General features: G+C 54.9%; 9 protein-coding genes across 9 annotated transcripts; 6 read left to right on the forward strand and 3 right to left on the reverse strand.

Annotated features, from left to right (window-relative positions):
- Window positions 1-288: 288 nt before the first annotated feature.
- M409DRAFT_55189 (uncharacterized protein) lies at window positions 289-1,909 on the reverse strand (the record flags this gene model as incomplete). The annotated part of the gene is made up of 3 exons (XM_033812935.1): window positions 289-491; window positions 918-1,322; window positions 1,426-1,909. The coding sequence occupies 3 exons, from the start codon at window positions 1,907-1,909 to the stop codon at window positions 289-291; spliced, it is 1,092 nt and encodes a 363-aa protein (XP_033667236.1).
- A 277-nt stretch (window positions 1,910-2,186) lies between these two features.
- Window positions 2,187-3,671, forward strand: M409DRAFT_55190 (uncharacterized protein; the record flags this gene model as incomplete). Its single annotated transcript, XM_033812936.1, has 4 exons — window positions 2,187-2,653; window positions 2,715-2,776; window positions 2,830-3,214; window positions 3,275-3,671. 4 exons carry the CDS (start codon window positions 2,187-2,189, stop codon window positions 3,669-3,671), a joined length of 1,311 nt encoding a protein of 436 aa, XP_033667237.1.
- A 2,351-nt stretch (window positions 3,672-6,022) lies between these two features.
- On the forward strand, window positions 6,023-8,635 carry M409DRAFT_66793 (uncharacterized protein; the record flags this gene model as incomplete). The annotated part of the gene is made up of 1 exon (XM_033817098.1): window positions 6,023-8,635. One exon carries the CDS (start codon window positions 6,023-6,025, stop codon window positions 8,633-8,635), a length of 2,613 nt encoding a protein of 870 aa, XP_033667238.1.
- Window positions 8,636-10,424: 1,789 nt separating this feature from the next.
- M409DRAFT_23541 (uncharacterized protein) lies at window positions 10,425-11,471 on the forward strand (the record flags this gene model as incomplete). Its single annotated transcript, XM_033806836.1, has 3 exons — window positions 10,425-10,793; window positions 10,848-11,121; window positions 11,179-11,471. The coding sequence occupies 3 exons, from the start codon at window positions 10,425-10,427 to the stop codon at window positions 11,469-11,471; spliced, it is 936 nt and encodes a 311-aa protein (XP_033667239.1).
- Window positions 11,472-12,401: 930 nt separating this feature from the next.
- M409DRAFT_66795 (uncharacterized protein) lies at window positions 12,402-14,358 on the forward strand (the record flags this gene model as incomplete). Its single annotated transcript, XM_033817099.1, has 3 exons — window positions 12,402-12,444; window positions 12,698-13,949; window positions 14,214-14,358. The coding sequence occupies 3 exons, from the start codon at window positions 12,402-12,404 to the stop codon at window positions 14,356-14,358; spliced, it is 1,440 nt and encodes a 479-aa protein (XP_033667240.1).
- Window positions 14,359-15,379: 1,021 nt separating this feature from the next.
- Window positions 15,380-17,840, forward strand: M409DRAFT_66796 (glycoside hydrolase family 63 protein; the record flags this gene model as incomplete). The annotated part of the gene is made up of 5 exons (XM_033817100.1): window positions 15,380-15,902; window positions 15,958-16,064; window positions 16,111-16,156; window positions 16,205-17,694; window positions 17,814-17,840. The coding sequence occupies 5 exons, from the start codon at window positions 15,380-15,382 to the stop codon at window positions 17,838-17,840; spliced, it is 2,193 nt and encodes a 730-aa protein (XP_033667241.1).
- Window positions 17,841-18,007: 167 nt separating this feature from the next.
- M409DRAFT_66797 (uncharacterized protein) lies at window positions 18,008-19,921 on the reverse strand (the record flags this gene model as incomplete). Its single annotated transcript, XM_033817101.1, has 2 exons — window positions 18,008-19,794; window positions 19,846-19,921. 2 exons carry the CDS (start codon window positions 19,919-19,921, stop codon window positions 18,008-18,010), a joined length of 1,863 nt encoding a protein of 620 aa, XP_033667242.1.
- A 334-nt stretch (window positions 19,922-20,255) lies between these two features.
- On the forward strand, window positions 20,256-21,764 carry M409DRAFT_23545 (uncharacterized protein; the record flags this gene model as incomplete). The annotated part of the gene is made up of 1 exon (XM_033806837.1): window positions 20,256-21,764. One exon carries the CDS (start codon window positions 20,256-20,258, stop codon window positions 21,762-21,764), a length of 1,509 nt encoding a protein of 502 aa, XP_033667243.1.
- Window positions 21,765-22,111: 347 nt separating this feature from the next.
- On the reverse strand, window positions 22,112-23,806 carry M409DRAFT_55197 (uncharacterized protein; the record flags this gene model as incomplete). The annotated part of the gene is made up of 1 exon (XM_033812937.1): window positions 22,112-23,806. The coding sequence occupies one exon, from the start codon at window positions 23,804-23,806 to the stop codon at window positions 22,112-22,114; it is 1,695 nt and encodes a 564-aa protein (XP_033667244.1).
- Window positions 23,807-25,027: the final 1,221 nt, after the last annotated feature.

A 25,027-nucleotide genomic window follows, 5' to 3' on the forward strand; every position in this document is an offset into this window, starting at 1 on the left:
ATGGCGGTTCGTGGTGCCATGAGCCACGCCGTCGGAAGACTAAACATCCCTGCCACAGAAAGTTCGATTGGAGGAAGCCTCGTGGAAGACGGGAAGGATGCTTCTGAGCTTGTTAGGTCAGCGAGATGTCGTCGAAAGCTAGGTCGTCGTAACGAGCAGACCGCTGAGGTAGGGCTGCACCGACGGGCGTAGCGACTGCTGTATTCGCAGTTCAGAGCCAAGGTCGCCAGCATCTCGCGTTCTGGAGAGCAGCAGCTGGAAAATGGGCTCGTAGAGCGGTATTCAGCCTCAGCAGTGCGGTGGCGGAGGGACCAGTGACAGGCGGTTGACAGGGCTATCCTCATCACGCATGCCTCGCAGCATCGGCTCCTGTGCGTGGGAAGCAAGGGAGCATGAAGCTTCAATCGCACCGCATTCCTTTACCGGTGCAGAAAGCGAGAGGACCCGATCGACGTGTGGCTCGGTTGGTGCCGACATGGTTGGGTGCAGGGCTGTCTGAGAGCAGAAGATGATGAGACAGCAGAACAGAGCTCTGCGGCACTCGGCGAATCGGCGTTAGGTGTCAGCAAGCTGACGGGGGTCGGGGAGGGTCGAGTGGGTGAATAAAGAGCGCCACACACAGTTTTGGTCGAATGGACGAGAGCGAATACGCGCGGCGGGCAGTAGCAGGTGTAGGGCAAGCTCTCGCGTGGCCAAGGGGTGTCACAGTATCACAGTATCAGACGCATCGTGTGTCGACCTGACGTGGTGTGCGACGCGATGATGCTGCGTCTGTGGTAATGAGATAGAGTTGGCCTTGCTCGGACTCGCGGCAGACGGCCGAGGAGCGTGCCCAGCGAGCGAGTGGAGAGCACGGGGAGTGTTTCGTCTCCACTCGTCGCCGGTGCCGTGGCCGTCAATTTCACTCTCTCACTCACCAACGCTCACCGCGCTTGGCATACGGCCATCGCCCGCCGGCCGTCCTGTGTCACGCGGTTTGCTATAGTTAGACGAGGGCTTAGCGCCGATCGCACCAGTTGCCCAAACCGCATGACGCATTTCTGCTCGCCTGGCCAGCGAAATTGCGGTCGTGCTATCAACGGGCCCGAAAAGGCACTGAGGGCTGGCTTTCTGGTGCGCAATTGTGCAATTCTGTGGGTGGTCTGGCTGCTGGGATGGGCACAGCGGAGGGCAGACCGCTGGTGGCGCCCTGGCTGCTGTACAAGCGACCGCCTGCTGCCAGCGACCTGCCACACCGCGGGCAGCCTGACCGGAGAGCCTACAGTAGTCGCTGGCGCGAATGGTGCTATACCGGCACTGTCTTCTGGCCCTAATCGCGCCAGCTGTGCCTTACAGCAGCAGTGGTAGAGACACAGTGACGAATGGCCCCCAGCCAGCACCAGCCGCACCCGTGCCCAGCCAGCATATTCCCGAATCAAAGCGCACCTGGCGGGCCAATCTCCACGCCGCAACACCGCGGGCTGATAGTCCACCCCTCTTCGCACGCGCAGCAGCAGCGTATGTGTTGGTGATACCGGCGCTGAGATGTCGCCATGACGGTGCATGGGCAAGGCCGGGTTCCGCCGTCGTCTGCGTACTCGCTGCGAGAGAGAGGCATACATACTGGGTGTGCGGTGACGGACGGCGTGGCCGCGTACGACGGCAATGTATGTACTCTCGCCGCCGCACAGCTGCACCCGGTACGGACACTTGGAAGCGCGCCGACGGACAGACCCTCATCACTCAGCAGCGGCGCACCGACGCATCGGAGGGGTGCTGGTAGCGCGCGCACAGACAGGCGGACAGACAGGCTTACGAGGGTAGAGGTGCGCAGATGAAAGTGTGCTGGCCACGAGTCTAATCGACTAAGGAGCAGCGGCTCGCGGATACCCTGGAAGGCACGCTGAAAGATGGCGGCCGGGGTGCGCATCCTTGGTGCAAACTAAGCACCACCGCGCTATGCCCTCCCGGGCGGCGGGCTGTTGGTTGCAGGTGTACCTTTATAACTCTCTCTACAGCCCCCAGGGCGCAGGCGAGGGTGCTAAAAACGATCATCAGGCCTCTCTAACGCGGGCCCTAGCACCATGCTTCAGAGCGTCTGCCTCCCGTGTATATCAATTCTCTAATCCCCGGCCATGCCCAGTCGCCTTTAAAGAAGTCCTTCCTTCCGGTGCGCCTGCCTTGATCTGTTGCATACACCTTTGATCATGGACTCACCTCTTCTGCAGTCCGCTGTCCACCAGCCTGCCCGCGTGCGCGCCCACTCCACCTACCACGCCAACAACATCCCCGCCCACGCTGCCGTCGACAAGCACGGTGCCATCCACAAGCGCTCCAACACCGCCGACCGCAATCGATCCATCTCGACGTCGCAGGCCGACCGCCTGTACCGCCTGGCCGCTGAGCAGAACGACCTCGACCAGCCCGACTTCACCCAAGACTCCATTACACCCTCTGCCTTCGGCCTCCACCAGTGGATCACGCCCCAGCACTCGCCCGAACCGCACGGCTTCGCAACAGAGCAATCGATCCATCCCTTCCCGCAGTGGACCGCGCCTACCCCTCCACGATCCGACTCGGGCATCCCCAACGTGCCCATTGACTCCAACGAGGAGCCTGTCACCTGTGCTCCAGACCTGACTTTTGACCAGCCAGCTTCATCGGCGGAAATGAGGTATGTGTGCTGTTTACTAAACGAGGCATTGCTTACGGCGCAACCGCTTACGATCTCGCAGCTCGTTAGGCTTCCTCCTCCCATCGCAATACGGAACAGAACCTTACAGCTCGGAACCGAACAGTGCGTTTCACTCTTCAGCCTCCTTCTCTGCTCCTTCCACTAACATCCTGCAGACTACACGATGGATCAAAACTACATTCCACCCATGCGCATGACGCAACCGACTACCACGGCCGGCACAGCTGCGTATGCACAAACGGCTTCATCAAGCCCAGCTCTCTACCAAAGCCGGGGATCCGAATCGTCTGCCAGCCGACGGCAGTCTGAAATGCCCGCCACGACGCAGGCTGGAGCTCCCTCAGGCCAAAGCTACGATCAGAGCTACCGACGAGTGAGCAACCCGTACGACTCCATGGCTGGCGGCAACTACTCCGTTGCGCCCAGCCAGACGATACCTTCCATCAGCGGTCTCACCCAGTCTCCACTGCCTTCACCACACATGGGTCAAAGTTCTGGTGGGCAGATGATGCCACAATACAACAATGGTGGAGTTTCAAGGTTCGTTCCTTCGCAACCATGGAGCTTGTGAATCCTGCCGCTAACCTAACGCAACGACAGATCACCAAGCATGTACGACTCCAATGTATATGGACAACCTTATACGACTGCGCCTGGCGCAACTCAACTCTACCCCACGAGCCAGAACATGTCATACCCACAACCATACCCCAATGGGATGCCTGTCAACGACGGAATGGCGAAGCAGCCCATCGGCGACTCATCAATACGAGTACTGAACCAGCGACCGAAGCCCCAATGCTGGGAACACGGATGTAACGGCCGACAGTTTTCCACCTTCAGCAACTTGCTACGACACCAGAGAGAAAAGTCAGGAACGGCAGCAAAATCATACTGCCCCAAGTGCGGCGCAGAATTCACCAGAACGACCGCCAGGAACGGACACCTGGCGCACGACAAGTGCACCAAACAACGTCGTCAATCCGACGGCAAGTAACGAACACGACCCTTTTAACAGTGTTGATAGAGACGACATGAAACGTTTTTGATGGCATAATCTTCGAAATGGGAGGGTGCATTTGCTTGTTAGACATGTCTGGAAGACAGGACTGGGGGGGCATGGGCGGGCACAATGACGGCATATCTCACGATACCCTCGCTGGTCGTCTGTTTATTAGATCTGCACGTCACATATTATTATTCGCACGTGGGCGAGCAAGGAAAAGGAAAAGGAAGCGCCGCCGCAGCAGCAGCAGGCAGAAGCGCAGTCCGTTCTGAGTATGAGCGGTGTTGGGAACCAGGGCATGCGAGCACGAATCAGAGACAGCGTTTACCACCTTTGCTCACTCACCCAAGTCCTTGCTTTTTCGCCTATTTCGCAGCACGCACGCGGCGCGGGCAACACAAAGTCAAAATAGCGAGTAAGGGCTGGAATCAGGACGATCTTTTCCCCGAGTCGGGAAAACCACTGGCTTTTGCTTGGGAGCGTAAGAGAGACCCATGCCCATGCCCACTGGACCGGAAACTAAAGAGCGATGACAAAGATCTCAAGGCTTTTGTCGGGCTTCCAGGCGAGCGAGCGTGAGCAGGTGAAGTGCCATGACCCCGGTCGCGAACACGTTTTTCGTTTAACAAATTGATTAATAAATCAACCGCGTCGCGTGCGTGTGGACGACACGATGCGGTATCGAGACTGGCGGAGAGAACAGCGCGGGCCTTTTGCACCCCGCTTGCATTGGTTGCATTTTCAAGCATTCGTCTCGTGGTGATTGGCTGTCGCAGATGCTGAGCAATGAGTTAGTTTTCTCGGTGATGAATGGATGGATGGGCGGAGTTGCCTGGAAAGGCGCAATGCTGCGCGGTCATTTGCTCCGACGACGTTCGATACACTCCGTCCGTGGTCTCGTCTGATGACAGGTTGGTTACGCATGCACACTACCACATCAAGGTGACGGACAGACGCTACTGCCGCGCGCGAGAACGCGAGCCCGGTTGGCAGTGGCAGCGCTGCAGGAACCTTGAATCTGTGCCCCTTCGTTCAACGCCTCTGCTCTGGGAAGTAGCTCCTCCTCCACGTTCCCGGATCTGCAGGATGGGTTGCTTGATTCGATGGATGGGTGGGTGGGTGGATGGTTACATGCGCATGTGTGCTGCTTCGACGGCCGATGGATTTTTTGCTTGGACGGCACGCGTCCTGCCGAGCAACTCGACTGGGGCTGGTTCGCCATGTGCTGCGGTGCGCGGATCAGTAAGAAACGCGGGAGCCACATGTGCCGAGCAACTGCTTTCTCGGCTCCTGCAGTGTGGAATCCTCCCCGTGGAACGTCAAAAAGTGGCATGTACATTTTATCGAATATCTGAGACTCGATCATGGTTTTTCGCCGCGGCGACTCAACCAGGACTTCTGGCCGGAGGCGGGCAGTGTAGTCGAACGCCTCGGACCAACACCGACGGACCGTCGGCGGTGCAGAAGGGCGATAATGTTGGAACACTGTGGGACCCTCTCTCAGCCAGTGCGAGCAAATGGTCGAAAGTGGCATACAATGCGAAGGCAAAGTCGCTGGGCGTAGAGTAGTGTGCGAGCGCCCGGTCCCGAGAGTCCCACTTCGCTCGCCGCGCCGTAAGGCCCCCACACCGGTGAGGCTCATCACCGACCAGGGCAGGGTGTGTGAACGCCCTGGTCCATCTCTTGCGCGGGCAACTTAGGGTTTGGAGATTGATGAATGCCTGATCAGGCGAAATGCGGTGGCCTGAGCCGCGAGATTGGGGTGGAGAAGGTGCGAGGGAGATTCGCCGTGGTGCCGGTACATGGGATTCTGGCTCCAATCATTGATTTGATTGAATTTGATTGACCCATAAGCGGGTCTTCCCGTAGGACGTCCGACGTCACCTGCTGCTGGTGAGTCTGAGCTGGATGACTGAGTGTCACCGGGTGACTACACGCACCAAAGACCAAGAATCATGAGCGCCGTTCCCATCTCGTAGCAGCTGGCAAAGCGTCTCACACACATTCACATCCGACAGACACGCATCCGACAAAACCACCATGTTCACTTCCATGGCTCGAATGTTCCAGATCCACTACACCCACACAAACACTTTGCCTTTAGGGATATCAACACGAATAAAAACGTATCGACGGACAGGTGGCATATGAATGACTCTGAGTCTTTGAGCGAAAAAGGTGGTTTGATAGGCACTTGATCGTTCAAGCGGGTTGGCATATACAACACTCTAGATATCTGAGATCACAGCATCGAGATCGCGAATCGGACATCGTGGATTGTGGACATATCTCCTTGTTGAAGGTCCTACAGACGGGACAACACTGATCCGCACACCTGGAGCATGGCATCGATCTTCACATACGACCCAGATCCTCCTCGGGTGGCTTCGCCATGGCTACAGAGCGCAGATGCCAGCGGTTTGGATCCGGCAGGCCAAGAGATCGATGTTGCTGCGTTATCGCTAAAAGAAGGCGCACAGAACGGCAAGCGAGTTACAAGACTCCAGGCAGAGCCACAAGAAGGACCTGTTGAATACAAGTTGCATTTACTCCTCCGTCCACGCCGGAAGTTCAGGTCCACGAGCACTGGTAGTCACATATCCGGCTCCAAACATTCCAAGTTGTCAAATAACTCAACAACTCGCAGTGCTTCTGACTTCAGCTTCGACGCTGCGCCGGCTTTGGGCACATCGACACCTGCTGCACTTCCGCTTCAGACGAGACAACATCGGCTCGAGCAGCTCACTACGCAACTACTGTGGCGTCTGCAGCAATCCTCGCCACATCATACTTCTTCAGCGACTAATATCATTCTGCCGTCCTTACCAGAAGCTCTTCCTGAACTACAGGCTCCACAGCAACCAGCCAAGCTTCTGCATGGATTGGAAGAAAGCCAGGGCGCATTGTATGAGATTGGCGTTTCTGATGACGGTACTCTTGCTGGGCTGGCAGAGGATGAGATGGCGGAGAGTTTGAACAACCTACGTGCTATGGCGGCGTGCTTGGGATGTACTGTCGAGGTGCTCAGAAGGGAAACTGTTGGTGAATGCGAGTGGTTGGAAGACTCTGTTGTGGCCCGAAAAGAGCGCAAGATCCGTCGATCGGGCAAATTGGTCGTTACTGAGGCTCTCATCAAGCCGTACCTTCAAGTAGGAAGCCCGCAATTGCATGGGACAGATGCAGGAAACGGCAATACGTTGACCGCACTGCCAAGTGCTGCGGAACTTGCACCTGCAACAACTGAGCAGCTACGTATTACATTGACAGGGCCGACCATGTCTGGCAAATCCACTTTACTGGGAACACTGACCACCTCAACGCTTGACAATGGCAGAGGCAAAAGCCGACTAAGCATGCTGAGACATCGGCATGAGATCAATTCAGGAATCACCAGCTCGGTCACTCAAGAACTGCTAGGTTACCAAGACACGAGCGACGGCGATGTTGAAGTTGTCAACTACGCCAATGAGGACATCGCATCATGGATTGACATTCACGCAGCAGCAGCAGGGAGTCGCTTGGTGTTCATCTCAGACTCCGCGGGCCACCCACGTTACAGACGGACTACACTGAGGGGCTTGGTAGGATGGGCACCTCATTGGACACTGCTTTGCATACCTGCGGACGATAGCGAAGATTCTCCTGGAAAGACTGGCGGTACTCATGCATCTCAGCAGTCGCTCGGGACTGCAGTCCCTGAGATGGACCTCACGGGCGCACAATTGGATCTCTGCCTGCGACTTGGTCTTCCACTTGTCGTGGTCATTACTAAGCTCGATCTTGCTTCTCGAAATGGTCTACGGCAGAGTCTGACCAAAGTTCTAGATGCTCTTAAAGCAGCGGGCAAGAAGCCAGCCATCTTGCCGCACAAACCCGGCGGAGTTGCTGAACAAGAGCTGCAATTGGTTCGCACTGCGTTACTTGAGACGGCGTGCAACACATCTGTCCCTCTACTCAACAACACTCGCGAAACAGTGCCCATTGTACTGACCAGCGCTGTTGAGGGAACAGGCATCAGCAATCTACACGCCTTACTGCACGAACTTCCGATTCCAGACACGGAGAACGACGGGCCCGCTCACGAGTCGCTCGCGATCTTCGACATGGAAGACGTGTACAGCAAGCCGGCAGAAGTGGCAGGTGTAATCGTCTCGGGCCATCTTCGCCTAGGGCAAGTGGCTGTTGGAGACACTGTGGTCATTGGGCCATTCTCGTCTCACGATCACCACGAGGACTCTGAAGACTCGGACGAGCGGCCACTGCGAAAGGCAGCTTCACCCTTGCCCACTTCGCGCTCATTCCCCGGCGCACTGCGAGGTTCGCATCTCAATTCGCCGTTCTTTCATTTGCCGAACCAAGAATGGAGGCGCGTGACTGTCACGAGCATCAGGAATTTGAGGCTTCCCGTCCATGCGCTCCATACTGACCAAGTCGGCACTATTGCGATTTCTATGGAGGAAGACAACATTAAAACTTCGCTACTTTCTCGTATCAGGAAAGGCATGGTATTGGCTGCGGTCCAGCCTGTCTCGACACGAACGTTCACCGCCAAGTTTAAGCGGGAAGATCTGGAATCACTCGCTGTTGGAAACCATGTGGTGGTCTACATATCGAGTGTTCGCGCATCCGCAAGAGTGGTATCCGCGAGAGCACCGGATTCCCCAGAAGCCTCGTACCACGACCGTCGACACTCCGACGGCACCGATCCGTTCGCATTTGATGACCTCGATAGCAATCTCGATGGACAGAGCGTCAAAGTGGCTGGTACAGTCACTGCACCGGATTTGCTGGTCACCATGTCCTTCGATTCGTCAAAAGAGTATGTCATGACCGGCGACAAAGTCCTTGTGATGCCCGGTGGTGGACCAGGGTTGTACGGCGGGACTGAAAGGGGTGAGAAAGGCTTAGCAGGGCTCGAGGGCTTCGTTGGAGAAATCACAGAGGTACGCCCGTAAGCATGAGATTCGCTCACAAACCAGGCATGTGTCAACATGCCACTTCTTTCGCAAGGCAAGACATTGGTCAGACTTGACGACGGCGATGCGAGATGAGCACATGCCACGTTTCAACATACGCACACTAGACCCATCTCACCAACTTGAACATCGAAATTGTTGGGTTTCCCACATCTACCTTTCCAACACACATCCCTGTCCATCCATATATGCGCCAAGTGAAACTGGCGCGCGACGTACTGCTCTCGTCAGATCGTGACGAGCGCTGACATGAAAACAAGCGATTACTGCCCTACGAAGCTCGCAAAACTACCAATTGTCGGTTTGGTGCCTCGCACTTCGGTAACAATCCGATCCACCCTACTTCACCACGATCCCAGAAGGATTCTCGCGTCGCACACAGCTCCAGATTATGGAGCAACAGGCGCTGGCCAAGCTCGCTCCTTCGACTCTTTCACCAGAACAGGTAACGGCTCTGCTCCGCCTATAGGGCTGGTGATACGAACTGACCTTTTTTCCATCTGATGATTGAGGCGTCGAACCAACCAACACCCGTCCGGGTTGTCATTTCATTTCCTCAAAATCTCACTGCATGCATGCACGCACGCACGCGAGTTTTCTCGTTTGTCGGCATACCATTCCAGGAAGGACAAGACTACCACAATCAGCGTTCGTTTGCCCTCTGCTGACTACTACTACATAGCTGACGGCGACTCGCATGCTTTCCCGCATACAAGCAAGCGGCGCCGCAAAAAGCGCTGCCGTTCGTCTGCGCGCTCGCTCGCTCCGCGCGCACGCCACTGATTCGAGACGATTGAACGAAGCGGCATCCACTCTCGGGGTAGGGTAACTTCATGCCAAGCGTCGTCATCAGGACAGAAAATGTGGTGGTCTGGTACCGGAACGCCGTTGTTGGTACGCCGTGCGTTGGACTCGGACAGATTCCGAAAAGTTCTTTTCCGTGTGTTTGCGTTTTTCGGAGATTCCGTGCTGTAAAAGTCAAGATCGAGACAGAGCAGGAGGAGGAAGAGGAATACCACGTTTTCCAGGAGCCAGGCCTTGTCTCGCCTACCGCGTGCGACAGATGGGCGCAAATGCTCCTCCCCGAACGCTCGAGCCACGCCGTGAAAATCCTTCGCGACATCAAACAACAAGACCGCACCGCACGTCTTGTTGCTGTGGCCCGAACGCGGGTGAGACGACGATCTCGCTTCTCGGCCGAGCAGAGCAAGCAATCCGTCGAAGCCGCAAAGCCGATACATAGCAGCCCACCAGACCTTGTTGGGAAAAAAGGCGAAGGTGCCACAAGATTAAACATCTGCCAACAACGTGGAGGGGCCGATCCTCCCGACTGACTGCGCCATCCACTCCGCGGCGTGTCTGTGTGCCGCACAACTCTATCCATCCTTTGCCGCCTAGCCTCAACGAGGCAACTCTTCGTACTTCACGTCTGCGAGCTATTCACCTCGTTTGTACGACCTATACCACGCGTTATCGATCAAGCTCACGCTTCGTACGTCACGAACAAGCGCACATACTGTCGCTGCTGAAGAAGACTCCTCTCTGCGGAAAGAGACCGGAATGAGCTCCAGCCTCCGGCGACCGACACTTGTGTGTTTAGTAATGAAGCTAAGGAACAGTATTTAGAGCTCCATGGATCCATGGGTCCGCGGGCATCAGGACTGCTGACACAGCCGACATCCTCCTTGATAACGTGTAAGACGTGATGGCCAAGACGTGCCAGCCTAGTCACCAGCTGCCACGATAGTTCCGTGCTTCTGAAGAAAGGATGCCTCCGACCGTAATCTTCGGCGACATTCGAGGCCTTGACCTCAAAGACCTCGAACCGGTCTTACACAAACATGGCATCTCGCATTTGGACAGTGCAGCAGTCTATCAAGCAGGTGCCTCCGAAACAAGCCTTGGTGAAGCTCGTATGGGCGAGCGGTTCACCATTGACACCAAGATCCTGTCTAGCCGCGACAGTGATGGGACTTTGACCCCAGAGAAGATCGAAGAAAGCTCGAAGAAGTCTCTGGAGCGCTTGGGCATGAACAAAGTTAACATTCTCTACACTCACGCCCCTGACTTTGCCACTCCGATCGAGCAACAGGCCAAAGCTTTCAATGATGTGCACGAGAAAGGGCGGTTCTCTGAGGTGAGTAACGCGTATATGCGTGGATTGTTACTGCAGTCGGCTTACAGTTGGTAGCTTGGCCTGTGCAATACTCTGCCCGATATGGTGCAGGAATGGCTAGACATTGCAAAGGCAAAAGGCTATATCAAACCAACCTGGTTCCAAGGACAGTACAACCTGGCGGTCCGAAATTATGAGGAAGTCCTGTTCCCATTACTGCGTGCAGAAGGCATTCACTTCGCCGCTTACTCTCCACTCGGGGGAGGGTTTCTCAATGGCAACCTCCGACCAGACAAGACCACTGGGACAAGATTTATATCTCACGCAGCGGCCGCAATGAGTCGAACGTGTATTCTTACACCCCATTTGGAGTAATATCGAAAACATGCTGACACTGTTCGCACAGTCTATGATCGCCCTGCCTTGCACGAATACTACGACAAGATTCTTGACTTGTCTGAGAAGGCAAACCTATCGACCGGTGAGGTCAGCTTGCGTTGGATCGTTCACCACTCGGCCCTTCGAGACGACGATGTTCTCATCCTGGGAGCAAGTAGGATCAGCCAACTGGAACAGTCACTCGATAGTATCAGAAAAGGCCCGCTCGACGGAAAGCTGGCACAAGAGTTGAACTCTTTGTGGACGCCAGAACTGCAAGAAGCCACGCTCGATATCGTAGACTGGCATCCCAAGAAATGAAGAAGATCTTGTGACAAGCTTTCAACGATTGACCCTCGATGTGCAGGGACCGTACGTCTCCAGGACGTTCTCCAAGACATGCGCTTCCAGCCCGACTTCTTCGGCGACTCTGTCCAGCTCGACGCTGCCTTTGAGCCTTTGCTTGTCAATGCCTGCGAGTTTGGCGGCTGCTAACAACATTCGCAGCGCTTCCGGACTGAGATTGTTTGCGACGGTGTCTCTCGCCATTTGACACGCATGCCGCATGTAGATGTCGGAGTGACCATTCCGGCCAATGTCTCTGCCATATCGACTTGTCGAGCTTGTTGCAAAGCAGCGGTTGCTCTGGGGAGTCGGCGGCATTAACGTTTCTCTGCTGTACGTTCTCCGCATGACGATGATTCTTGCAGTACATTGGACTGGCCAAAGAATGAGTGGTTAGGCAGACAGAGCGAGATATGCCGAGCAACGGGCGATGTCGTGAATATCGTCGAGAAGCCCTCGTTAATACTTCATCCATGGACAGCACCCAACCAAGCTGCTTAGATCGAACGAGCCCGTGAATACAACGAACATTGAGCACATTCATGACGTACGCTAACGCAGAATGGCAAAAGGCCCATATGCAGGCCTAATGCAGGGCGAGCCTCATACTTTATTACTTCTCAGCTACACCGGTCCTGCGGTTTTCGAAGACCTCTATTCTCACCGCCGACCTCGAATCACCAAAACAAATGGTCTGCCAAGCATGTCAGAGAGTCCTCCTACGAAAGGGCGAGCTGATACAAGGTACCCGAAGGAAACACGATTCAGCTGTTGTCCACCACAAGAATGTCGAAGGTCTACGAAGAGCAGCGGAGGACGAGAAGTGCTTCATATGTTATGGCGTATGGTCAAAGTTGAGCCCCGCTGCTCGCGAGCTTGCAATATCGCACGACGAGTCACTGCATGATGAGAAGAACAAACGTGCACTCAAACGGCACGCTAGCAGCGGGTGTGTCGAGATCAACGAAGACGACTATGAATGGCAACCGACAAAGACTGCGTTTCTTGTCTTTCGATTTCGTCATTCCATAAGGCATATCGTCAAAGAAGATGGACCTTGGGAACTGGTAATCAGGTTGTCGAAGGCGCTCACAGAGCTCATTGGTGGCGAACGAGTCGTTGACATTTACGACTTGCATCCAGAGAAAGGCTAGTCAAACATTCTTCACACTCGCTCATCACTACTGACTTGCTGGCAACAGGTACAGGGATAATTCCGCGCCTTGACGATATTTCTTCCTCGAGTACCGCCTTCCCGAGTACCAAGGCACTGGCCTCCCGGTGGCTGCAAGAATGTTGTACGAGTCACCGGGCCTGCAATGTCGACCACGATCGCAAGGGCTTCAACCCGAATAGATTACTAGATGTGGGAAGGATACGGGACGAAATGATCCAGCTGACTGACACGACTCCTACGGAGCCTATCACATATGTGACGCTAAGCCACAGATGGGGACAGGTAGACGTGCCACTCTTAACGAAACATACGGAAGCTTCATTCAAGAGCGGCATCGCAATCTGCGACCTGCCCAAGACTTTCCAGCACGCAGTGACGGTCGTTCGAGAGCTGGGGCACCGCTATCTTTGGATCGATTCCTTGTGTATCAGACAAGATCGAGATGACCTCTCCGACTGGCTACACGAGGCATCCCTGATGCATAAGGTCTACGGTCACGGCCACTTCAACATATCTGCAACTGGAGCCATTGACGGATCCGAAGGCCTGTTCAGAGAGCGAGACCATACCGCCAGAGGGTTTGAGAGGGTCTCCTTAAAAGTCGAAGGCTTGAACGGCGGGCCTATCCCATGTATAGCCTTTTATTTCCCCTTCTGGACAGATAACGTGGAAAGGGCACCTTTGAACCTGCGAGGTTGGGTTCTACAAGAGCGGATCCTATCGAAACGGGTGCTCCATTTTGGCAAGACGCAGTTGTTTTGGGAATGCAGAGAACTGCAAGCGGCCGAGACATTCCCCAGCGGGACTTCGTACGATGGCTCTCGCCCGGTAGGGATCAAATGCTTAGAGCCAGATGTCGCCGGTCCGTTGAACAAGACAGCGAACGAGTCTCACCGCGATCCGAGATTCTGGGCTTACGATCTGTGGACGGGAATTGCCACAACATACAGCAGGTGCTCCTTGACCAAATCCGGGGACAAATTTCTCGCAATCATGGGTCTCGCGAAGCACATGAATGGACTCATCAAAGACATGTACGTTGCTGGCATGTGGCGAAAATACCTGGCAAGTGAGCTGGCGTGGAGTGTGTCGCGTCACGGCGGCACAACTCCTTCAACGCCCGATATTTACACTGCGCCGACATGGTCTTGGCTTTCCAGGAATGCCGAAATTCAATGCAGCAAAGTCAAAGACAAGGGCATTCGTCTCAAGGTCAAAGACGTACAGCTCGATTATGCCACCGACGACCCTTGCGGCCCTCTGCTCGGCGGACGCTTGTATCTGGAAGGCATCTTGAGACGGGTCAAGATCCATCGGGACCCCGACCACGAGCGTCTGTTCCCTGTCGCGTGGTCGCTCACTCTACCCGACTGTCCGCCCCTCTCGGAACTTGGATCTTCTGGAGACTTGGTGTACCTCGATCTCGTCCCCGAGGACTTTGAGACGGAGAACAAGAACGACAATCTGTTCTGCATGGAGCTTGTAGATGCTGCCGATTCCTATGCGATGCTCCAGTCACTGCTCCTGAAATGCGAGGATAGAGCAAATGGGATCTTCTCTCGCGTAGGTCTGAGCTACACACACAGCTCGAGGAAGAAGTTGCTCCGTGACCGAAACAGGGTACCGGAGCTGCCGTGCGTGTCGTGGGATGCGAAGCAGAAGTTGCATACCATTTGTGTGATATGAGAAGATCCATACGCCTTGCAAGTAGCCTCTGCAATCACTCTGTCACCGATTTCTAGAGATGGATCGTCCTGCTTCGTGGGACGGATCTCTTCTTCGAATCGATCGGTGCAGATAGCTGTGGCGCGAGAAACCCACTGCTCTTCAGTCCTCTGGGGGAGAAGGTGATGTTGTGCACGATGTGTAGTTGCTTGATGCCGAACCCCACCCAGGGGTTCCTTCCCGACTTTGCCGACAATGCCGACTTCATCTCATCGCATCTTCCCCCTATTCCTTGCATTCACTCCTCAGCACCAGCACACCATTCTCTTCGCTTTGCGATGGTCCAGCCGTCAGGAAAACGTACAAGCGCTCTAAAAATTTCGATACGATCAAGCATCAAGAAAGAATTGTTGTCCTCTCCTTCTTGCGTATATGCCTTTTCAAGCAAGGCATGCTGACCGTTGCCAAGGCACATCTTGGCTCACCAATCGTCAATTGAATCCTACGCCGCTACGGAGAATAAGACGCGAGTAATGTCGATCTCTTCACAGAAGACGCGTCTCGGTGTCGTCAATTGGAGCGTTTATGATGGGTCAGAACTTTGACCTCTCCTGGCCGCATTGGGGTAGCGTACAGACTCCCACTCCGTGCATTTGAGGCCGACTGAACAAACAGTATGGAATTCTGTACATGCTTGATGTCAATCTTCGAGCCTAACACCAGTCATAGCACTATTTCGAGGAAGCGAAAGGGATCCGCCAGTGTCGGGACCAGAATCTACTCACTACGAACCCCTACATCTTGAACCCCGGCGAGTCTGGTGCGGACCACGTGTGAGAGCCATGTTGGATATTCGAGACGCAGCAACCTTATAAAAGGCGACTGCCTCGTGACCTGAGCTTAAACCATGCGAGCGTGTGGAGCACCATTGACCTGGGTTGTTCTGCTATCATCACGATTATGGCCTACAGTCTTTGCGGCAAATGGACTAGACGAAAATTCTTTGATATGGGCCCCGTATCGACCCTCGCTATGCTTTGGTATGCGACCAACAATACCTAACAGTGTACTACTGGGTTTGATGTGGACTGGCACCCAAGATGAGGATCTCTCACCGGAAGCCCTTCGACACGAGTGCAACATGGACGACGAAACACATGGGCCCACTTGGAAGGATTACGATCCTCGCATAGGCGGAACACAATATGTTCAAGATACAACGAACCAACTCGACATCACGACGCATTTTGTACGGCTCCCCTATGGCAACGTGGGCGATTGGGCGGTCCGAGTCAAAGGCGTTCCCAGGAGAGATGCACCGGCTAACCTGGAATCAACAATGGTCGTTTATGCATCCTTGGAGCACAATGCAAAGCATGGCGAGAGCGAGCTATACTGTTCAACGTCAGATGGAAAGGCTGTGAATTGCCATGGCCACAGTCCCGGCCTTGACGAGTTTCAGCTCACGGTGCAGGACACGACTATCAACCTTGGATCGAATGCCGATCGATCATCTTTGCTTCATAGTGTCTTCGCTACTGAAGATCAGGCATGGAATGCAAAGTGTAAGTCACTTTATCGCCAGAGTGCCTGAGTCAAGGTGCTAATTGGGCTCTGCAGCCATCTTCTTGGACGCCGTGCAAGGCAAAAAGGACAGCTCCAATGATGCTCTGCGTGGCAAGGAGAATGTGCACTTTATTGTACGCAGCTACAAAGGTGCTTTTGAAGTAGGAGACTATTCCACCTTAAGCGACACAATACTGACCTTGACAGTTCGACATTGAGTACACGAATAGCACAAGTAGCCGTTCGCACTCATGTAAGTTGGAGTGAAGACTTTGTCGGTCCCACTTGCTAACTTTCATAGCCAACCTGATCACAAGCACGATTAAAACCAGCCATAAACATCACCAGAAACGAATGGCCGACGTCTTCAAGTTCAGTCAGACGTATGAGGGAAGACAGTATCAGGATTTTGCCCAATCTATGGTATCTAACCTCCTGGCTGGCATTGGCTTCTTCCACGGGGATAACATCGTCGACATGTCCCAGGCGCCGGAATACGACGAACAAGGACTCAAATTCTGGCAAACTGCTGCAGATGCTCGGGAAAGGGCCATTCCACATGGACAAGCGCCTGCTTCGCTACTATCCATGACCTCTTCACGGACATCGTCACCTCATGGGATGCTGGGTGATGAGGGCTTTCATCTTCTTGTCCTCATGGATTGGGACATGGACCTGGCTTTGGATATAGTTCGCGGATGGCTCAACCTCATGGACGAAGATGGCTGGATTGCAAGCGACCAAATACTGGGAGCGGAAGCCCGCAGTACAGGCCCATCGGACACGGTGCAATATCCGCACCTGGCCAGCCCTCCGACCATCTTCATGGTTGTGGAAGCCATTGTCGATGTCATCTCTGCAGGAGGGGGTGCTAGCTTGGGAGCATACTCAGCCTCTCTAGAGAACCCTATGGAGGCCAACCACATCATCTCGGAGCTGTACTATCTACTCAAACGTCACTACGCCTGGTTTCGCCGCACTCAGCATGGTGGAAAGGGTCAATACGCGCGAGAAGACGCTGTCGGCTATAGATGGCGTGGCCGGACGCCTGGACAATGCGCTGCCAGCGGCATGGACGACCACCCTCGACCTGAACCACCTCATCCAGGAGAACTCCACGTCGACGCTATAAGCTGGGTAGCCTCCATGGCCAAATCCCTCAAACGCATAGCGCAGTACCTAGGAGACGACATCGAAGTCGCTACCTTCGCCAAACACGAAACAACCCTCATGGAAGACCTCAACACACTGCACTGGTCTCGGATCAACAAAGCCTACTGCGACGCCACCGTCGCCGACGACCAGCACAAACTCATCTGCCACAAAGGCTACGTCTCCCTCATACCCTTCGCCCTAGGCCTCCTAGGAACCAACCACCCGCACCTCCCCTACATCCTGACCATGCTCCAAGACGAGCGCACCCTCTCCAGCCCGCACGGCATCCGCAGCCTAAGCGCCAGCTCCCCTCTCGCCTGCTCCACCAAACACTGCCATTACCGCGGCCCCGTCTCCCTCAACACAAACTACCTCCTCCTCCTGCGCCTCCTCGAACTCTCCCTCTCCCCCGGCCCCCACGCCCAGAAAGCCGCGGAAATCTACGTCCCGCTCCGCCATAATCTCATCAAGACAGTCTTCACCTCGTGGCGAGAGACGGGCACGGCGTGGAAACATTACGATGCGGAGAGCGGGGAGGGCTTGGGCTCGCCGGGATGGACTGGGTGGACGGCGTTGGTGGTGAAGATTATGTGTATGCCGGATTTGAAGAGGGAGCAGAATCCGCCGGATTGGAGGGTGGAGTATGATCGGGAGGAGGATATTGAAGAGAAGAAGGGATCGGGGATGGGGGTAGGGTCGGGGAAGTTTTGGGTCGGGTTTGGGGTGGTGCTTGTCGTGTATTTCTTTCGGAGGAGGTTGATGAGGATGTGGAGGAGAGATAGGGGGTTGCCGACGACTGTGAGTTATACGCGGAGTCAGAGGTGGACGGATTGAGAAGTTGTAGAGTGGGCAAGGCGTCTCGGCGTTCGAATGGAGGTTTCATGCGTACTTTGTTGGATATCTACCTAATGTCAATGCTCGGCTATGCAACCCAATGTTCCATCCATAATCAGTAAGCGGCACATTCCCTTTTCAGCCAGTTCCGGCTGACTTCGTCATCCTTGAAGTACGACGCCGTCTTCTCGAGAACCTCCCGATGGTAATCGTTCAGCCATTGCTTCTCCCTCTCGCTCAACAAGCCGGCGTCGATAAGCTTCCTGCACATCGGCACCATAGTGACGTGCTCGAATCCAAAGTACGGCTTATCGCCAAAGTTGTACTTGGTCTTGACTTCCTTCACCATGATGACATTCTCGATGCGGATACCAAAGTTGCCATCTTCGTAGTAGCCTGGCTCATCGCTGATGACGTTGCCGATCGATAGCGGAACTTCCGAGTACTGAATACGTGTGCCGATGCCGATGGGTCCTTCATGCACGTTGAGGAAGCTGCCAATACCGTGACCAGTGCCGTGGCGGTATTCGAGACCATACTGCCAAAGGTATTGGCGAGCGAGAGTGTCAAGAGCGAAGCCAGATGTCCCTTTGGGGAACACGGCGAGTTCGAGACCGATGTTACCCTTAAGGACGAGGGTGTAGGCTTCACGTTCTTGTTCGGTGGGTTCGCCAAAGTGAAGAGTACGGGTGGTGTCAGTTGTGCCATCAAGGAACTGGGCGCCAGAATCGCAAAGATAGACCTTGTTTGGATCGATGGTTGAGCAGTTTCCTGCTTCGGGCATGTAGTGAATGACGGCGGCATTGGGTCCGGTGGATGAGATGGTTGGAAAGGAGAGACCGACAAACTTGTCATGTCTGCTGCGGATCTGCTCAAGCTTGTCCGCTGCCTGCACTTCATCGAGGGTGGTCTTCTTGTGTACCAATTCGTTCTCGAGCCAAGCAAAGTATTCAGTCAGGGCTGCACCGTCGCGAATGTGACATTGTCGCATGCCCTCAAGTTCGGTCTCGTTCTTGATAGCCTTTGCGTCGCCAACGGGAGATCGCACCTCGTCGACATTCTCCTCGCCTCCAAGTGATCGAGACACTGCCCATGACGCCTTAGTCGAGATCAAGTACTTGCGCTTTGTAGTCGAACCCGTCGAGCCGTTGGTGTTTCCATTCGTCTCTGGCTCCTTGGAAACCATAGCCGTGATGTCCGAGAAGATGCTGTCGTACGGTCGGACAGTGACTCCTTCAAGATGCTGCTTCGCATTCGATGGGAGCTTGGACTCGTCAATGTAGAGCGTGGCGGTGGTCGGTGTGATGATGGAGTACGAGAAGAATACCGGGTTGAACGGGATATCGTTCCCTCTCAGGTTGAATAGCCAGGCAATCTCATCCAGCATAGACACGACAAACCCTGCCGCCTTCTTCTTGTCCAACTCCTTGCGCAACTCCTCCACTTTATCCTGCCACTTCTTGCCGGCATGTTCAAGCTCCAGAACCCGTACAGGCTCGTTCGGCCGTGCTGGCTTCTGCTTGCCCCAGACCTTGTCCACCAGATTCTCTGCTATGGCCACCAGCTCTCTGCCGCCCTTCTTCTTGATCTTCTCGGCCAGCTTCCTGCCTTCTGGCGCAGTGATGGTGGTGGGATCTACACCGACTGTCTTTCCTTCCTCTGCCTGCTCCACCGTCCACTCTTGCCAGGTCGGCACATCTTGAAGTCCCTGCTTGAGCAATGTCCAGTTGTTATCCAGTTGGTGGCTAGCTTGGTTGAAGTAGCGTCCATCTGTAGCCAGAGCAGCCTTGTCGTGGGAGATGACAGCTGTGCCTGCCGAACCTGAGAAACCGCAGATGAACTCTCGTCGAGCGTCGCAGGGAGCTATGTATTCGGAGGAGTGGGCGTCTTCGGAGGGCACAACTAATTCGCAAGTCAGTCAGCGAACATGCACCGGAGCAGTGAGCGTCATACTGTAGATATCTACCTTGTGCAGGGTCATGAGCTCTCGCAGGTGCTTGAGCCGGCTCGAAGTATCGACCTTATCCATTTCGGCGGGCGTGTAGAGTCGTCTGGCAGTTGCAAAGGAGCGAGTCGACAGATTGGCCGGACGCAGGAACCAGCGCGAGACGGTTGCGAGCATGAGTCTCGACACCTTCACTCAATCGTCGAACCACGACATCAAGGTGAGCTTCATTAGGAAGGTGGAACGCTCATGTATAATTCATCACGCGTTGCGTACCTCACATACCCCTCGCTCAATCGCGTTAGACCGTGCTCGAATACACCTCAGGTCATAAATTGTCGCGTGAGTTTCGACTCACACCATTGACTCCTTGCCTCGCAGAGAAAGTCGTCGACAACATCGGGAGTCGGTCGTCATCATGCCTCCCAGAGGCACAGCAGCTGTGCGGCGACTGCTGAACATTACAACACAAGCTCGGTCATATTCGGCGCCAGCAGACCGATCAATACCAGCAGCCAAGCAAAAGTACGTGCCTTCCTCGGGTACTTATCCAAAGGGGTTCCTCGCAGGAAGTGCATTCGCTGGTGTGAAAGCCAGCAATACCAAGTACGATGATCTGGCCCTGGTCGTGTCCGAAGAACCCTGCCCGGCAGCTGCCATCTTCACGAAGAACATCTTCCAGGCTGCTCCTGTAAAGGTCTCCAAATCTTGGCTTGCAAAATCACGGTCAGAAGGCCAGACTTTCAGAGGCGTCGTCGTGAACTCGGGCTGTGCAAATGCAGTGACGGGCAAAGTCGGTCAGGAGCATGCGGAGGCGATGGCTCGTAAGACAGACGAATGCTTCTCAGACGCAGATGAAACTCCAAAAACGCTGGTCATGAGCACTGGTGTCATTGGCCAACGACTTCCAATCGACCGTATCACTGAAGCGATCCCACACTTACATTCAAATCTTGGATCAACTCACGATCACTGGTTGGATGCTGCCAAGGCCATATGTACCACGGACACCTTCCCCAAACTCCTGTCGCGCACATTTACTCTACCCTCCCACCCAGACACGACTTACAGCATTGCCGGAATGACCAAAGGTGCGGGCATGATCCATCCAAACATGGGAACTCTTCTCGGCATCATCTGCACAGATGCAAAGATTGACCCGCGCTCAATGAAGAAACTGCTTGACAAGGCAGCGAGACATTCGTTCAACAGCATCTCCATCGATGGCGATACCAGCACCAATGACACAGTCGCTTTCTTCGCCAATGGCGCAGCTGCACCACCCGGCGCCGACCCAATTGCCCTTGCCACCGTGGACGAACGAGCGAAGGTTTTCGGTCCGCCCAGATTGAATGCAGACACCAAGGCTTTCGCCACAGAACTCAGCAACTTCATGACTGATCTAGCCAAGCTTGTCGTCCGCGATGGCGAAGGTGCCACCAAGTTCGTCACCATTCGCGTGCGGTCAGACGTCGACTACCCAACCGCCAAGCGCGCCGCGGTCAGCATCGCCAGATCCGCGCTGGTCAAGACGGCTTTGTATGGCAAGGACGCTAACTGGGGCCGGATCCTCTGCGCGATCGGGTACGCGCCAGGAATCATGTCCAGCCCCGAACTCCCCGCCGTGGATTTCCCCAAGGTCAAAGACAGCGACTCATTGAAACAAGTCCGGCCTGACTTTACCAGCGTATCGTTCATTCCCGCGGACGGAAGCGAAGAGCTGAAGCTGCTCGTCCGCGGCGAGCCAGAGGAGGTGGACGAGGTGCGCGCCAAGCAGATTCTGGAAATGGAGGACCTGGAAATCCTTGTCCGTCTCGATGACTTCCCGCCACCTAGGGGGGACCTAATTAGGTCCCACGAGGCGGTCATGTATACGTGCGATCTCAGTCACGAGTATGTGACTATCAATGGTGACTATCGAACGTAGGGAAAGTGTTGTTCGGTAGTAGGCAGACGATGATCTTGAAAGCTTGGACGACCTTCAACGATGACCTTTGGAAGCCAAGCTGCTGTTAGAGACAATGCAGCTGGAAGGTAATTGACCATAGATGGAATGGAATAATTGAAAAGAATGATGCACGTCTTTCAGAGGACATGGCCTATCCCATATCCATGCCTAGTCAATGCCCATCCACGACTGCTCCTCTAAAAGCCACCCAAAAATGCCCCTAACCAACGCCATCGCTATGCCATCCGCAAAACGCCCCCTTTGCACGCTTTTCCCTCCAAACGCCAAAAATGCCCAAAACCCACACCCCTCAAAATCTCCCATTTCTACTCCTCATCCACCTCCACCTCCTCCACCCTCCTCGCCCCCCTCGGCGGAAACCTCGTCACAAGCAACGTCAAAAACGCCACCACAGCCAACGCGCCATTCGCAAGAAACGTCAAATTCGGCCTCCCCTCCTCCGCAAACGCACTAAACACTAACCCAAACACCGCCGTCGCCGTCAGCCGCGCCACCATCTCGACGAGGCTGATGGCGCTCAGGGCGTCGGCGCGTTCGCGCTGCGAGCACATTTGCAGGATCGTGCCTTTGGCCGCGGAGCCCGTGCCGGCGGCGAGGGGGAGGACGAAGGCGACGATGTAGAGTTGCCAGCCTTGCGTCGCGAAGGTGGCGAGGGCGGTCAGGATGCCGTCGATGAGGATGCTGTAGCGGGCGTAGAGGAGGTCGAATTGGAAGGATTCTTCTTCGCCTGGGGAGGGTTGGGGGGGTTCGGTGGGTTCGAGGTCGGTTTCGGCTTCGATGGGGCCGGGTTCGATTGTGTTGGGGTCGGTTGGGATGTCGGGGATGGTGGACGTGGAATGTTCGCGGGTGAGTTTGTCGGATTGGGGGAGGCGGCGGCGGCGGTCGAGCCATTTGCGGCCGTTGGTGATGATTGCTGGGAAGGCGAATGTGAGGAAGAGGCCGCGGACGAGGGAGTTCAGGGCGATGAGCCAGCCGTTTTCGGTGGTGCCGAAGTCGAGGACGTCTGTGGCATACATCTGGAGGAGGACGGGAATGTAGCCTGTCGCGAGGAGGGCCAGGAAGGCACCTGCTCCTAGGAGGAGTATGCCGTGTTCGCGCTTCACACGACCGTCCTGGAGAACCCATTTGCGGGGCACGAACATTTTGAGGGGTTCGAAGAAGGCGGATAGAGAGGCGGTCTTTTTGAGTTGTTCGGGTGTGATGTTGTTCGGTAGCCATGGGAGGAACAGCCAGACGTAGAGCGTGGAGATGACGAACAGGCCCAGAGTGACTCTGAAAGGGGCGATTGTGCCAAAGATATCACTTAGCAGTCCTCCAGTAAGATATCCCAACGATGTGCCGAAGAATGCAACCCCTTGAAGCCTCCCTAGAGTTGCGGTTCTCTCAGCTGGTTTTACGATTTCCGTGGCGAACGAGTTCAGTGCAAGCAAATATCCTGCCGGGCCTCCAAAGATGGTAATGGCCTGCGATAGTTGAATAATGATAATGCCCAGACCTCCTCCCGTCTGAACCCCGACATTCTGAACAGCCAGGCGTACAGCAGGCCACAGGACAGAAGTCATCAAGGCCGACTTGATCCCAAAACGTTTGATTGACCATCCCGTGAAAAAGAGGTTGACAACACCGAATAAGGTCGTCCCCGCCCCGAGTAATGCCACGGATTGCGCTGTGCCGGCTTCGATGGTAGGATTTCGACATCGTCCAAGTACATCCCCAGGATCAGGATGTGTTTTGTAGTATTCCTCGCAAGTCATCAATCCGATGACATAGATCAAGGGCACCTGCGTAACACCAAACGACAAAGACACCAGGAACGAAGTGAACAACACCCTCAGTACAGCACCGCTCCACGATTTGGACTTGCCCACCGAATCAGCTTCCCGCTGGTCACTCTCCTTTCGAAGCAGCGGTGTCGTCTCAGTTTCCGATTGCCGAGACTTGATGCTTTCTCGGCTCGTTGAAGGCGACTTTATCGAGTCGCGGTCCTGATCGTGTGCCATGGCGATGGGCGCAAAGCCAAGAAAAGTAGGAGGGCTCCAGTAGGTAAGCAGAAATAGGTAAGAAGAAAGAGTGACTCAGTGCAAAGTTAGGGTGGTAGTGGAGTGTGAAAGTGGTAGTATTAGGTGAAAGCCACGAGCCGATTTCGGCCTAATCATGCAAGCAACGCGGCGAGCTGCATGAGTTGCCCGAGATAGTGTCTTTGTTTCTGCGATGATTGAGGAAGGGCGGCGATGGTACCTTCCTCTTGCTGATAAGTGCGACCAACTGTACCTGTCGGCAGACGGCACGAATTGGGGGTCGTTCTTGTTGGGTCAGTAATACAAGTACAACAATCTGAGCTCATCTTTACTGTACTCGCCGGGCTTCTTCCTCGCGGCGATTCCTGAGCACGTCATTGAGAGCTTCAAAATGTCGCATCCATGGGGCCGGCTTCTCGTCGTCAGCATCAGATCTCACGAGCCGAACTTCATCCTGGCCACCAGCAGTTCCTCAGATCCTATACCGTCGATCGATGCGATTGGCGTGCCCCAAGTAGATATGGGAGCGTGGATGGAAAGGAGAGCATCTTCTTCGACATGTGAGAACTGGTCGCATGCTGACTACAGAACAATCCATGGACGAGGTGTGATGTGAATTGGGTTTGCAGGAGTCGGCTCTTCGTCGTCAAGCAGACCCTGTGCCGTAGAATCTGGCATCGTGGTGCTCGCCGTTTGGACGTTGCAGAGCCATCGACGAAGGGTCCGAGGCAGTTGAGGTAGTGGTGTGTCAAGGTGAGATGGTCCTGTCAATCTCGGTTGTTGTCATGGAAGACGGTGGTCAACGAAGGGCCACCGGCTCTCCCACACTTTCACTCGGCAGTCGTTCGTGGTCGCGTGAGGCTGGGAGTGCGCGTGCACAGTTCGCTGCAGCCAGCACAACCTCCTCGAGCACCTCGCATCTGCATCTCGACCTCTTCCAAATCGTTATAACTGGTCGATTGGGTTCTCCTGGTTGCCATGCGCCCCTAGAAATGTGAATCTGGCTGCACAGAGGCGGCGAGCAAACTTTCGGGGGAGATGTTCGAAGATCCGCAACGCCGCGAACGTGCGCGGGTTGCCATGGATACCACCGCATTGACCTTGAGAGACGTCAAGCCATTGATCGCACCGCAGACGGTCTCGATAGCGGTCACTCGACATCATTCACATCTCCTGGCTCTGCCTCCTTTTCGACGTCGCATG

The sequence above is a fragment of the Zasmidium cellare genome, assembly GCF_010093935.1.
Source record: "Zasmidium cellare ATCC 36951 unplaced genomic scaffold M409scaffold_19, whole genome shotgun sequence".
NCBI classification, from domain to species: Eukaryota; Fungi; Ascomycota; class Dothideomycetes; order Mycosphaerellales; family Mycosphaerellaceae; genus Zasmidium; species Zasmidium cellare.